The 15,204-nt window shown below is 37.6% G+C and overlaps 1 protein-coding gene across 3 annotated transcripts in view; it reads right to left on the bottom strand.

Moving 5' to 3' along the window:
* The window catches only part of ITPR2 (inositol 1,4,5-trisphosphate receptor type 2), a 496,325-nt gene that overhangs the window by 361,570 nt on the left and 119,551 nt on the right, over positions 1 to 15,204 (bottom strand). For all 3 annotated transcript variants that reach the window (XM_059402747.1, XM_059402745.1, XM_059402746.1), the window contains exons 10-11: positions 12,134 to 12,178; positions 1,189 to 1,340 (exon numbers count right to left, since the gene is read on the bottom strand). In XM_059402747.1, the coding sequence (XP_059258730.1) occupies positions 1,189 to 1,340; positions 12,134 to 12,178 (197 nt within the window). The remainder of the gene's footprint in view (positions 1 to 1,188; positions 1,341 to 12,133; positions 12,179 to 15,204) is intronic.

Here is a 15,204-nt window from a genome sequence, read left to right as displayed (position 1 = left end):
AGCAACCCTCCCTGGAAGTAACCTACACAATGGTGTCTGCATCTTATGTGGGTACCTTCAGTATAACCACTGCCATCCTCTCAAATCCAAGTACAATAATGCTCTATCAAAGACAGTTTAGAACCATCCCACTAGATCTAAGGATATGGGCAAGACTCCCTCATACACTTAGAGAGTATATCATAGTGCAACTGTTGGAAGAGAGACAGTGGCAGGCAAAAGAGATTAATTAAAATAATCAAATCCAAGCGAAAGAATGTAAGACATTGTCTCACATTAAGTTCTGGCTACCTCATTACCACTTCCACTTTCTCACCCATCACTCACTTAGGTCCAGTTGGTCTCCTAGCTGGTACTTCAGCACACCTACTAAATTTCAAGACTTTTCCATTTCATGCTCCTGCTGCTTGAGACACTCCCGATGGGGAGGACCTGATCTCTCAAAACATTCAGGTCTTTTCTCAAATGTCCTAAATCAGAGAATCCATTTCTGAACAGTCATACTACCTAATACAACTCTCTCTGCAATTATTTTCTCAAAGCATTTGTATTACCTGACCTCCTATTTTATGGTTTGTCTATTGCCTCTCTTCCTTATTTGAATTTGACCTCCTATTTTATGGTTTGTCTATTGCCTCTCTTCCTTATTTGAATTTAAGTTTGTTCAGTTCTCTTCCCAATGCCAAGGGCAATGTCTGTTAAGTGCAATAAAGATTTACTGGCTGAATGACTAAATAATGAACAAATGGATGAATGCATGAATGAATGAATGAAAGAAACCTGGAACTTGACATAATAGAAATAAATGATATAAGTACTGATAGGGAAAAAAAAAGTAAATACGAATAGAAATGCTCCTTGATCATTTTTCATGTTAGTAAGCAAAGGCCATACAAGTAATAAGAATAAATAATTCTTATGAATTTTTCAGAATTCTTTGGTCCTGCATGTTTTAATTATTTATGAGAATAAAACAAACTATGTGAATCTTCTCACAAAAGAATCTCGCATGATTTTTACACACTATTCTTTTCTTATGCTTGCTCCCTAGATATCACAAAAATTCTATCAACGTTAGATGTTAATTCCTTACCTACCATTACAATTACTCAAAGAAATTACTCAAAGAAATCTTACTATTTATTGTATAGTTTTTATTTTTTATTTTTATTATTATTTTTTTTTTACCTTGGAACCAGGCAGTCAGCTCTCTGAAGAGTTGTGGCATCCAGCTCGAACAGGGATGCAATGTCATTTCCATGTGGGACTGAGACTAAAGTATACATGATCTTCTCCCCAGCCTGGCGTTTCTTCTTTGAATTTGGAAGATCTCCATCTCTCTGTTGCGGAGGTACAAATTATTTACTTTTAACAGGTTTCTTACTATATTCTCCAATTAATCAGGAGATAAGATTTAAATCTGCCCGTTATTTCTTCATTAGATCATAGAGATGTCTGTTTCACATCATCCAGAGAGAGCAGGTCAGGCCTGACAGCCCTTGAAGTAGCTATTATCAATAGTGTTAAGTCACACACTCCTGGAGAGATGGCTTGATCTGGGCAAATATCAAAGCACTAACAGTCATAATAGTTGTGAATTCCTTTACCATGTCTTAAACCAATTTACATAGTAGTTTTGACCATCCCACATTTAAAACAAACAGAGTGAAGAAATAGTGTGTGGAATCGTCTAGATTTCATAAACTCAAGAGTCAACATGGCAGTATCTCAGAGTTCCTGACCAACTCCCAGAACACAACAGGGAGGAAGAGGAATCAACAGCAATATTCCTATTCAGTTCATTGGCTTATTCCATTAAATCCAAAAACATATTATAATGGCAAATACAGTGAAATAAAATGGGATCTTCACAAGCAGAAGCCCACATGATGATGCAAAACTCAGTCAATATTTCCAAAATTCCCCATTTTAAGCTGGTAACCACATAAGATTAGTAATTATATATATTTATTTGAAGCAAGTTTCAATCCCTGTGGAAGAACATGACGCACCAGAAACCAAAAGCTGATACAGCAAATGTAATATGAGATTGGTAATTACATACATAAATATAATTACTACACATATTTATTGAAAGAAATGAAATTTTAGAGAAGTAGAGAGAGAGAGTATCACTCTACCATCACAAGAAGCCAAATGAAAGTGGGGAAGAGGAGGGGGATTTGAAAAGCAGATGAAAGCAGTCTATGCCCAATGACAAGCAGTGTTTAATGGCCACTATGACAATGAGATATCACACCCAATCATTCCAAAACATTCACTTGAAGTTCCATCCCAAGATTGTGAATGTCATTTCCTATGCAGTTTAATTCTTATGTCTTCTCAAATGGTGTGCAAATTGGTAGCACCACTGAACTGTGAATGGGCAGAGGAACCCCCAGGGTCCTGAAGCAGGAGCAAGACTGTTAGCTGCTAAATCTCACATAGCCCAGAAGTACCTGGTAGCTCCTGACATCTTTGATTTACATGTCTTCTAACGAGACCAAAATTCAGAGTTAAATGAAAGCACGAGTCTGACAAACTCTCCCCGTTAGCCATAAAAGCTGTTTCTAATCAGTAAGTATAACTAACTATACTTATTGATCAGAAGAAAAAACACACTTAACTAACTTAGTGTACATTATAAGGGAATGCAGAGATACAGGGGAAAATGCAAAAACAGTAAGAAAACCATATATGTGAATTTACACAGAGCTTCTCATAATACCAAAGCCATTGCTGTTCTCATTAACCTTACAACAAAAATTTGAAAGGAAGTAAGATGAATATTATCATTTCCTTCAAACCAAGAGATAAATGCCATTGCCTACCTTTGATGAAGAATGAGGAAAGCAGAAGAGAGGGAAATAAGAAAAAGGAAGGAGGAGGAGGAAAGAAGAAGAAGGGAGCAGTAGGTTGTGGTAGTCAATACCCAACCCCAAATTCAACTAACCACCCCTCAAGCCAAAGCCAACCAAAGCCAGTGGCCTAGACTGAGGCCTCAAACACTCACTGACCTACTCCTCAAAGGGCAGGAAAGAACTCACAAGTAAGAACCTTTCTTAGGTCTTCTGAAAAAATTCTCATGGGTCATGAGACACATTTTCACAGTGATCTGAGTTGAGGGAATGGAGATCTGAATTGAAGACACAGTCTGTGAGGGACAGAAACACCCTCATATCCTGAGGAAAAAAAAACAATCTAAATGTCTTTAAATAGCCCAATAAGAGTATCCTGGCCAGACAAATGAGTTGGGGGAGACGGCTACCCAGGTAACACAAAGCTTAGGCTTCTGAATCTTGAGATTGGGAAGGGTCTTGAAAGATCATCTGTGAGCTAAGAGTTCTTCCCAAATAAATTTCTGACAGTAACTACTCAAGTGAAATTCTATCATTTGGAATATATTCTTCTGGGTCTTGAAAACATTTAGGTTTAATTTTAGTTATTCCCTCCTGAAATTTGAAGAGCCTTTGTACAGTTCTGTTTATTTCCTGCATTTCAACTCTCAGAATGGATTAGGAGGAAGATCCTCAAGGAAAAAGAAATAGTTGGAATGGAAAGGTGGAAGCAAGGCAAAGGAAAGGGAAAGGAATGTGATATTCTAGAAGAAAAACAGGAGTATACAAGAGCAGTACAACACTGAGGGCACCACCCCTGAGACAAACAGCTAATAAATTGGCTTTCATGAAAACCAGTTTCTTCTGCTCTGTGAAAGACACCATCAAGAGAATGAAAAGACAAGCCACAAACTAGGAGAAAATATTTGCAAAAATACGTATCTAATAAAAGACTCTTACCCAAAATATGCAAAAAACACTCAAACTTCAGCATTAATAAAACACATTTCCCAATTTAAAAGTGGGTGAAAGACCTGAACAGACACCTCACTGAAAAAGCCATACAGATGGCAAATAAAGATGTGAAACGATGATCAGCATCATATGTCATTAGGGAGTTGCAAATTACATAATGAGATGCCACTCACAATAATGAGCTAACCACACACACACACCTATTAGAATGAATGAATCCAAAACTCTGAGGACTGCAAATACTGACAAGGATGTAGAGCAACAGAAACTCAAACTGATTGCTAGGGGAATGCAAAACGGTACAGCTACATTGGAAGACTATTTGGTGGTTTCCCACAGAACAAAGCATACCCTATAACATATGACCCAGCAATCATGCTCCTTAGTATTAAACAAAATACGCACACAAAAACTTACAAATAGATGTCTAGAGCAGCTCTACTTGTCATTGCCAAAACACGTAAGGGACCAAGATGTCCTGCAGTAGGCTAATGGATAAACAAACCGTTGGACATCCAGACAATGGACTATTACTCAGTGCTAAAAAGAAATGAGCTCTCAAACCTCAAAGACATGTCAGAACATTAAAATATATATTGCCAAGTGAAAGAAGCCAGTCTGAAAAGGCTACCTACTATATGATTCCAATCGTATGACATTCCAAAAACAACAAAACTATGAAGACAGTAAAAAGATCAATGGTTGTCAGGGAGTGGTGGGGGGAGGGGAGAAAGGAATGAAAAGACAGAGCACATAAGATTTTTAGAGCAGTGAGACTATTCTGCATGATATTTTAATAATGGATGCATATCAAATGATGGCTACTTTTATCAAAATTCAGAGAACGTACAAAGCCAAGAGTGAACCCTAATGTAAACTACAGATTTTGGATGGTAATAATATGTTAAATAGATTAATCAGTGTAGCAAATGTGCCATTCTGGTGTCAAATGTTGATACGAGGGAGGCTGTGCTTGTGTGGTGGCAGGGATATAGAGAAATGTGTACTTTCCACTGAATTTTGCAATAAACCTAAAATTGCCCTTAAAAATTGTGTCCATTAAAAAAGAAAAAACCAGGATGAGAGAAAATATTTGTAAGTCATTTGCCTGAGAAGGGGACTATATCCAGAATACATAAAGAACACTTACAACTCAATAATAAAGACAACCCAATTAAAAATTGAGCAAAAGATTTGAATAGATATTTATCCATAGAAGATATTCAAATGGCCAAGAAACACGTGCAAAGATGGCCAACATCATTACTAATTAGTAAAATGCACTAGGACAGCTATAACCAAAGAGACAGACAACAAGAAGTGTTAGTGAGAACACAGAGAAGTTGTAACAGCCATATATTGCTGGGGGAACATAAAATGGCATGGCCATTTCAGAAGAGTTTGGCAGTTTGGCAGAATGTTAAAAATACGACCAACAATTCAAAGTCTAGGCTTTCTATCAAAGAAAAATGAAAATACATTTCCACACCAAAACTTGTCCATCAATGTTCACAGCAGCATTTCTAAAGGCCAAGATGAGGATACAATCCAAATGTTCATCAGATAATGAATGGGCAAACAAAATGGGGTATATATGCACAATGGCATATTATCTGCTCATAAAGGAATGGAGTACAGATCCAAGCTACAACATGCATGAACTTTGAAAACATTATGCTAAGTGAAAGAAGTCAGATACAAAAGTCTATATATTCTATGAGCCCATATAGGAAAGGTCCAGAATAGGCAAATCTTTATAGAGAGAGTAGATTCATGGCGGCCAGAACCTGCAGGGAGAAATGGGGAGTGACTGTTGATGGATTTAGGCATTCTCCTGAAGGAGAGAAAAAAGTTGTAAATTTGATAGTGGCTATAATTTTGGAGCTCTGTGAATGTATTAAAAGACACAGAGTTATATATTTTTATAAATTGAATTTTACGGTATGTGAATTCTATCTCAATAAAGAATTTTACAGTATGTGAATTATATCTCAATAAAGTTATTCTATTTATAAATAAAATTTTACAGAATGTGAATTATATCTCAATAAAATTATATCTCAATTATATCTCAATAAAATAGAAATAACGTACATTTTTCACCTACTAACATCTTGGATTCAAAGAGTTTCCTTTTATCTGATGGAATGTTAACCTCATGGAGGGAAAGAAGAAAACCAAGAGAGGAAGAAGAAGAAGGTTTAAGAAGAGGAAGTAATAATTCTGAAAGATAGAAGAGGAAATGACAGGGAAGGGAAAGGAACAAGGAAGGGAAGGAGGGAAGAGAGGAAAGGAGGAAGGAAAGAAAGAAATGGAAGGAAGGAAGGAAGGAAGGAACAAACGAACTCTGAAGGTCACTGTTTCATTGATGTCTGCCATGTAGCTCGACATGAAAATTCAGGGGTTATACTAAACTATGGATGGCAAAGAAGCATTTGCCTGGATCATAATGGTGACACAGGAACCACACTTCTGCCTAACTGCAAATAGCTGAAGGCAAGAAAGTCTCAAGAAGCTCTAAAGAATCCTTTTATTGGGGGCCCAGGAGAACACCACATGCAACTAGGAATTCCTTCTCAGTGGTAAAAATGGTGGTAACATTTGATATTGAAAATGATGACTATGATGAAAAAGAAAACCAAGAGAGGAAGAAGAAGAAGGTTTAAGAAGAGGAAGTAATAATTCTGAAAGAAAGAAGAGGAAGTTTGCTTCAGTTATAATCCTCATAAGATAAAAACTTGAGGAGAAACAGACCAGGAGAATTATAGTCACAAAGAAATACCCTTAAAGAAATGTTTTTTAGACTCTACAATGCTACTGCGGCCAAAAGAAAGAACCACCAACATTACGAACGTTAATTAATACATGTGAGAGGAGACTGACTCACATCGTAAAACACAGAAATAATGGACAAGATCAGTCAGTTGTAGAAATCACCCAAAGGATTTTTTGAATAGGTAGGCAAAGGAATTTGAAAACAAGTAGCTTCAGTAGATTTTATGAAACGCACAAATAAAATATGACTTTAATTAAGGAAAATATAATTTAATCAATTATATTGACCCATGTTTGAAGAAAGTCTTTATTAACAGAAGATGAACATGTAACCTAAATAAACAGAGATTCAGTGAATAAGATTTGATAGCTTCTTTCATCATTGCGAGTGCAGATACAAAAAAATTAATATTCTGGTCTTTTCAGAGGAATGCCATATCCCTAAAAAGAATATGTGTCATCTAATTTCCTGAGCCTCTTGCACACCAATCTTCTAATTATAACTTAGTTTTTGCTATAGATTTTCTATCAAGGAAAATGCATGAACTGACCCAATGATTTAGATTTACTTAGAGATGAAAGTTGGCATTGTGGTTTATATATCAGTCCCCTGTGAGTTCATTTAGTACAAGTCAATCCTACTGTATATACCCTCCTTTTGAAATGTTCAGAAAATAAATTTTCTAGACTTACAAAAAGAAAGCAGACCCAGGTTCCTAGATTGTCTTCCTACCCCACCCCTTTGGTAATATGCAGTTTCCCAACAAGAGTAGTAAGGAACCTTTCTATTTTGACACTTACAATTAACAACAACATTTTTTTTCCAAACATAGGAAAACCTCACTTATTATGGCTAATTAAAAGAGGTTCCTCTGAATTACTCATACTATTGAGGACCTGTGGTTTAATTTTAATTACATAGGATAAGTGGAATGTACCACTACACCCCTAAATAATTTGCTTAGGTCCCAGGGCAGGAGGAGAAAGAAGATTAATGAAGAGATAAATTCCGTTTACAAATAGCATAACAATTATTTACGTGTGCAAAAGAATTTCTAAGATCTTTTGCAGTTTTTTAAAGTAGTGCTATACATTTTGCTTTTAATCTCGCACTCTGATATTTTGCTTAACAAACACTGCTTTGGAAATAGTTCCACAGTAAATTTCAAGACAGCCCCTCAAAATTCGTAAACAATAAAACGTGAATGAAGAGTTATAAATATATAATTTTTAAATTTATGGCTCAAGCTTCAATCTATAAGAAGAATCAACATTATATTTCTATAATAGAAAGGCAGTTCTGTTCAAAATGGTATGCCTGTGGCTTCTGTTTGTAAACCCATACATTTTTTAAATAAGAAACAAGACACAAAAAAACTAGTTCCCCACACAGAATTACCGAAGCGAAACGCCCTCCCTTCTTGCATCATGAAAATACATTTAAAGTACAACAGAGCTTAAACAGGTGTTAGATTTCCTATCAGCTAGCTATCCAAAACCCTCAATTTCGGGAATGCAGAGCCTCTGAATGTTAACCTAGTCTGCTGGTCTCTTATAAAACTGGCATTTTCACGTGGAAGGAAAGGCACACAGCCTCTCGGGTTATACAAATGGCTCTCCGGCTTCTCCTGCCTGGCCTGGGGCCTGCCAGTGGAGTCATAGCCCTTAGCCTCCTGTAACACCTTCTCTGTTGACTCATTTGTGAGTCATCGAATTTTTAGCAGAGACATCACGTTGCAATTCTGTTGTTAGGAGCCAGAGACATTCTGTAAGAAAGAACGTATGCATTTTCGGGGCTGCTGCAGACTGCGTGCGGTCACAGCCAAGGCAGCATAATGATGTGCAGGCATCTGTGTTTTTGGTCAGACCCTCCAGGGCTCTCGCTGCTGACTTTATGTAACAGACATAACCCTGCCATTTAAAGGTGCAGACACTTCTTCCCTGGCCAGGTTCCTTAAGACACTGTTACTCTTACACTCATTCTTAATGACCCTTTTTCCATTCTTTTTCTTATCACCTTACCAGTCATGAGTATAGAGTATAAACTTAAGGAAATTTTGGGGTCTTTGTTGATAATCTGCCCCCCCCCAAAAAAAGCCTATAAAATAGAATTTTCCAATGCATGTCAGCCAAGTATCATGGTTCCTAGAATACTGCTATTTATGTATGTCTATGCATAAAGACTGGTGGTCATCAATGAGGAGAGAGCCCAGACCCTGGGGAGGGGGGTGGTGAGGAGGGGGAGCTTTCACAATTTCCAGACGCATGTTTAGTTGCCCCAACGGCAGGGGGCAGGAAGGCCATCAGTGACATCTAGTGAGCAGAGTCTATAGGTCTGCCAGACACCTGACAGTGCAAAGGACACATCCCCACAACAAAGAATTCTCCAGGCCAATCTATCAATATGGCTAAGGTTGAGAATCCCCAGCATAGACAAAGACACTCCCTTGAAAAATCAGATCACATTCCACATCAATATGGTAATGTGCAAATGGGTGGTGTTAGTCCAAAAAAAAAAAAAAAAAATCCCCTTCAAAGAGCCATTTGAAAAGATGCAGCCTTTCAAGGAGAAGAAACTAATGACTGTCAGGTTCCCAGCTGGGCTTGACACAGTTCCAATGTTTACAGGGTCCCTGTGGATGCTGTACATTTGTAAGATTGGAAATAATAGGCTCCTTTGTAGAATAAATACAGCAATTTGGGTCTTAATGGGAGCTCCGACACACACCGCCTCATTTCAGTGGCACCATGCATTAACCTTTGAGACTTCAAAAATGGAAGGCAACATTTTGATAAAGGTTTCTAAATTACAGGAAAAATATTAACTGGATATTAAATAGAGAACATGAGGGAAAATTTGGAAAGAAAAATAATTAGCATGGTCACAGTGAACTCAGTTGTTACTGGAACCCAGATCTGAGGTGAGATAGCATTCTGGTTGGGGAAATTGATTTCATTTTTCACAGGCTAAGCTCTAACTGCTCCTTCGTTTTCTTTTTTTAGACAGAAACATAATTACTGCTAGGTGGAAAATGGTCTATAAAATGAGAAGCCATATTGTTAGCTTTACTGTTCCATATTTTTGGTTTTATTTACTTTCAAGCTAGGGATTAAGGATAGAAAAAAAAATGAAATCAAATGTCTCCAGTTGGTCCTCTCTCGGATGGCAGATGAGATCCAGCCATAAACTTCTAGGGCAAAGCAGACCCACCTGTGTTATATGCAATTAAAGTGTTTCTGGTAACAACCCTCTCACAGAAAAGTGCTCTTTGTCACCTTTACAGGTGAAGGGAGAACTTGTACTTCAAAACATAAAGGAAACACGTCTACAAAGTCTAACTTAAAGCTTGATCTTCGCAAACAGCAAACCTCATGGATCCTATACTGCTTCCTAAACCTCCCTACTCTTTCTTCTCCAGTCAGCTCTGCCCAGAAATATCATCAGTAGCCTCACCAAACAGTATGTAGCTGAAAGGAGATAAGCAAAGAGATGGAATTCAACTGCACAATTTGAAGCTTGGGGGTGATGCCCTTTCAATAGAAATAACGTACATTTTTCACCTACTAACATCTTGGATTCAAAGAGTTTCCTTTTATCTGATGGAATGTTAACCTCATGGCATATAGGTGACACACACAGCAAACCTCCTCAACCCAGCATTTGGGTAGGAAAAGGAGTCTCGGGAGGGCTATCTGACATGTCCAAAGTGACACAAGTCAACGGTGGTGTGAGAAGTAGAACTCCCCTGGTTCATAACAATGCTGAACTCACATAGAATATCATAAACAAAGACCCTTGAGCAAGAGAAAAGCAACCCTGACATCTGAAGTTTGGCCCAGTATGATCAGGCAGGCTCAATGTGGCCAAGAGCACCCCAACATTTGTGGATAGGTCACAGTGTCCTCCTGTGAACACGACCAATTTCATAGAATGTCAACATCAGACCTGGCCACTCCACAATCGTGTCTGAACACTAACAAAATGGGAATGTTGTCCAAGCCATAGACACTATTTAAGATCCCTCTCCCCTAATGGGTGCTGCTTCCTATAGCACTTACAACCTTAGCCTAGCTCTCACCTGCCCTTCCTATAGAGAAAATGTCTCTTCCTGACAGCATTCCTATCTACAGTAAGCCCCCTTCCTTAAATCCTCCCAAAGTCATCTTGTATAACTCCAAATCCACAGGTTCTTTCTATCGCCATCTGAGAGGCCCCACAGTTCCCAGGGGATGTAAGTGCAACGTGTCATTAACTCCCCTCGTTCAAGAACAGGTGTGTTTCTGGTAGTCTTTGGTTAGAGACTATTGCCCAGCTTACAGCAAGAACCAAAGACTCTCAAAAGAAGCTTTTCAATGTGGTCATGGATGGTGTTTTTCCAAATCACAGGAAAATGAGAACCCAACAATCCTGAGCTAGCTATTTGAAAACCGAGGAGAGAAGAGTCCACACAGGGCATAAAACTGAATTAGAAATGAGTGATCCAACTGATCTAAGAAACCTACTTCTGTGTTTAGGGACATTTTAACACAAATTACAGTTTTCATTAGGCCAATGACTTGTTACTTCAGCTTTATTTCTATTGTAAATCTAATAGTCAGATGGAGAAAGAAGTCAAACAGGACTGACTCAGGTCCAGAAATTCTGATTTGGTTCACCTCCCCCATATCAATATTCTCATAAAACATAAAGCTGAGAGCCAATGCAAAGACAGAAATTATTTCAATTAAATATTACAACACTCTCTGTGGAAGGATAGAATTTTGAATGATGCAGTAATAATCCTTAGCAATTCTGAAAGAGACTGCTAAACTCCTAAGAAAATTAAATTATAGACTGTATCTATTTAACATTAAAATGTCTAGCTAGATTGCTAAACTATATAAACACATAGAGATAGGTACATAAATCCATCCCATCAACCAGGTTTTTTCTGTAACACACCAAATATCCTCCACTTCAGAATTTTCTATTGAATTAAGTCATGTTGTTATAATCAGTCATCCTCTTTACAAATGATGATGAAAGAGCAGACTGCATAATAATAAATATCTTAATGAAAGTTGGCTTTAAAATAAGATTGAGATTTTCTGAGTAGCATGTTTTAGAATATCAGAAAAATCAGTCATACAGCTGTTTGATGCCTCAATTTCTCCCCATAAATAGAACTCAAGTTATTTTCAATCAGAAAGGATTGTTCCATTGTCCTCTTTTAATATCATGCCATAATTCAATTTCTCCTTCCTAAACATCTGTGTACTTCTGAAAACTAAACCTACACCGTATCTCCCAGATGCCCACTGCCTTCAGTGTTCTATCATAAATGGCCTCCAAGTTGCTACAAATCTCCTTAAATACCCATTACTGAACATTTTTTTATAATGTAAGCCATGTCATCTTTTACTTTTTATCTGTGATCCACAGCCTCTAGTCAGAGAATCTCTCAGAATCCCTCGTCTTCAATTTTCTATTAACTTCTCAATTTGTTCATATAAAATATAAACAATATATTTGGAATTTTGGAGGGAAAAAAAACAATTTCACTCACCATATTTTTTCCTTCATTTTGAGCATCTCGATAATCAGGATTAAGCTAAAAAAATTAAAAATTAAAAATTAAAAATTACAAAAACAGTTTTGAATCTTTATGAAAAGCAAATTAACAAGATCAATGATCTTTAATTCATTTCACTATTGTATCCTTAACTAAATTCAATATAAAAAAAACTAAGAAAGAAACCATTACTAAAATATTACAATTTAAAATATCACCTTCAAACTCTAGTGGCAGGAGACATGAGCTAAAATGTCATGTCTATGGCTTTTGTTTACATTAGAATAGTTGACATCTTTGAACAAGTTAAGAGCTGACAATCTCGCATCCTCCAAGAAAGCCTTCAAGAGAATTCATCATCTTGCCCACCACAAAATCTGCCTTTAACCAATAACTCAATTTTTTTTAGAATTAGACCAAAGGAAAGTCTTAGTGACAATGATTCAGTATCGTGTTCCATAGGCTATATACACAAGAAGAGAATATTGAGCAAAAAAAGAGCTATATACCAGATATATATATATCGGATATGAAGATTAGTGCATGAGTGTTGTGTGGGTGTTAGGGGTCAACAAAGATAGATGAGTTCCGGATATGCCGAGTGTCGGCCCACACATTTCCAGCTGGCCAGAATGCATACCTCCCGACTCCCGTCCGATGACACAGTCCCAAAAAATGTCTGTGTTGTACTGAAACAACTAGTTCATAATTTGTAAAACAACAGACTTATAAGGTGTTTTTTTTCTCTAAATAATGAGTTGTTCACTTGATTTTAACTATTTGAACATGAATCAGTTGGTGTCTGTAACATGTGACCCCAGGCATTAAAGTCACCATTTAAAAATGTAAGGTCAAGAGTCTTCCTCAGAATGGCACTTGGCTAGTAGCTCCTCACAACTTATTATTAAATATCAGCAAAGGTGCTGAAAAGGATCAAAGGCAAAACAGAGCAAAAGAAAAAAAAAAAAGTCTGAATTTCATTCAAAACTAAGACTGAAAAACAACCTACTCCCAAATCTACAATGGATTGGCGGTCTTTCACAAAGCAGCTGGTGCTGAGGGAGAAGCAGACACGGCCCCAAGGTTTTCTCTGAGGACTCAGCTCACTCCACCTCACTTCAAGCTAACAGCCTTGTGAACACAGGCTACTTGCTACGGCTGCTGCTGTTTGTCCATTCACTCAGACACCAAAACCCCACACAGAAGTGTGTACCGCTGAGGAGCCCTTGTTAGACTAAGCAGAAACCTGTCTCCCCAGGACTCCCATTCACTGTCCCTGCTACCTCTGTCCTCTCATGACCACAGAAATGTGACAAATCTTAGAAAACAAATAGGCAGAGAGTCAAGGGGGCAGATGATAGCAGAGGGCTTTCGAAGAACACTTCCTGAAGAAAGAAAGAGCAAGAAGAGTGGCTTTGTATGGGGGAATTACACTGCCTGACATTGTAGAAATAGCAAAGGGGTAGGAGAGAGAGGCAAGGACCGTAGAGCCCAGGTAGGCAGAGTCACCATGTGCTGGACCTAAGACCTACAACGGCAGTGTAGCCCTCCGGCTAACAACTGAGAAAAAGGATCAAGAATTTTTAAAAAATAGAACAAAATGACCATCCACTCAACCCATCTGGTTCTGCACAGAGCCCCCTTGTCTGGGGATAGTAAGGAAGGAAGGAAAAGAAAAAACAACATGGGACCGATTAAAAACCATGTTATGAGGGGACATTATTTTCCCAGAGTCTTTCTGAATATCTTCTATGGTAGGATGCAAAATCAACTTTCAGGAAATGGTTGGCATATTCAAGAAAGTGTAAGTAAACATTTCCTCTAGGTAAGGACAACAGAATAAAATGAACAGCTGAAAACATAATACAAATAACATAAATAATAATATACAAATATAAAGAATTATAAAAAGAAGGATTTCACTAAAAATGAAAACGCAAATACAAAATTAAACTCCATTTTGGCAGCAATAAAAGCACAGTTGATGCTGCAGGTAATGAGCGATGCAGAGCATAAAAAAAAAAAAATGGAACAGCCATCCCTCAATATAGAGGAAACGTATGAAGAAATAAAAATTAGGAAAAAGCAAGTAGTCCTGGGAGGACCAGAGAAGGGCCTATCAATTGATGGACAACAGGTGTACTGAAAAGGAAGAGAAAATTAGTGGGATACAAGCAATGATCAAAGATAATAGAAAATAAAGCTTTGCCCAGCTGAAGAACTGTGTATGCAGAGGTGACCATACCCCAGGAAAATCCACTAAAACGGACTGACACATTCATTTGAGGACAATGAGCAGAGGAGACAAAAGGGAAAACAATGATAGGGACATAAAATAGAGCCAGAAATTAGATTTAGACAAAAATACTTACCATGTAACAGGAGAACGGATAAATCAAGTGTGGCATTTTCAAACAATGGAGGACTACTCAGTAATAAACACGATGAGCTACTGATATGGCAAAAAGGCTGGGTCTCAAAGACACAGACAATGGAATACTGTTCAGCGATAAAAAAGAATGAAATGCTGTCATTTGCCACGATATGGATGGACCTTAGCAACCCTGTGCTATCTGAAAAAAGTAAGAGAAAAACAACTACCGTAAGATCTCATTTATTTGTGGAATCGAAAACAAACTGAGCTCAGAGATACTGAGAACAGAGTGCTGGGTTCCCAGAGGTGGGAGATGGGGCATGAGCGCAATAGGTAAAGATGGTCAAAAGGTACTAACTCAAGTTAGAAGAAAATATGTCCTGAGGATACAATCAATGCCCAGCATGGCGATTATAGTTAACAATACTGTACTGCATGTTTGAACGCTGCCAAGAAAGTAGATCTTAAAAGTTCTCATGCAGAAAGGATGTGTGGTGATGGCCGTTAGGCAGACTTAACTGCGGTAATCATTTCACAATATAGACACATACCAAATCATTATGTTGTACATCAAAACTAATAAAAGGTTATATGTCAGTTATATACTAATTTTTAAAGATATTATAGGTAGAAAACCAGACACTGTATGACTCCATTTACACCAATTTGAAAGTCAGATAAAGTGCTCGCT

The sequence above is a fragment of the Mustela nigripes genome, chromosome 6 (assembly GCF_022355385.1).
Source record: "Mustela nigripes isolate SB6536 chromosome 6, MUSNIG.SB6536, whole genome shotgun sequence".
NCBI classification, from domain to species: Eukaryota; Metazoa; Chordata; class Mammalia; order Carnivora; family Mustelidae; genus Mustela; species Mustela nigripes.
The sequence above is the reverse complement of the archived record's forward strand: the minus strand, read 5'-3'. Positions and strand labels throughout refer to the sequence as shown.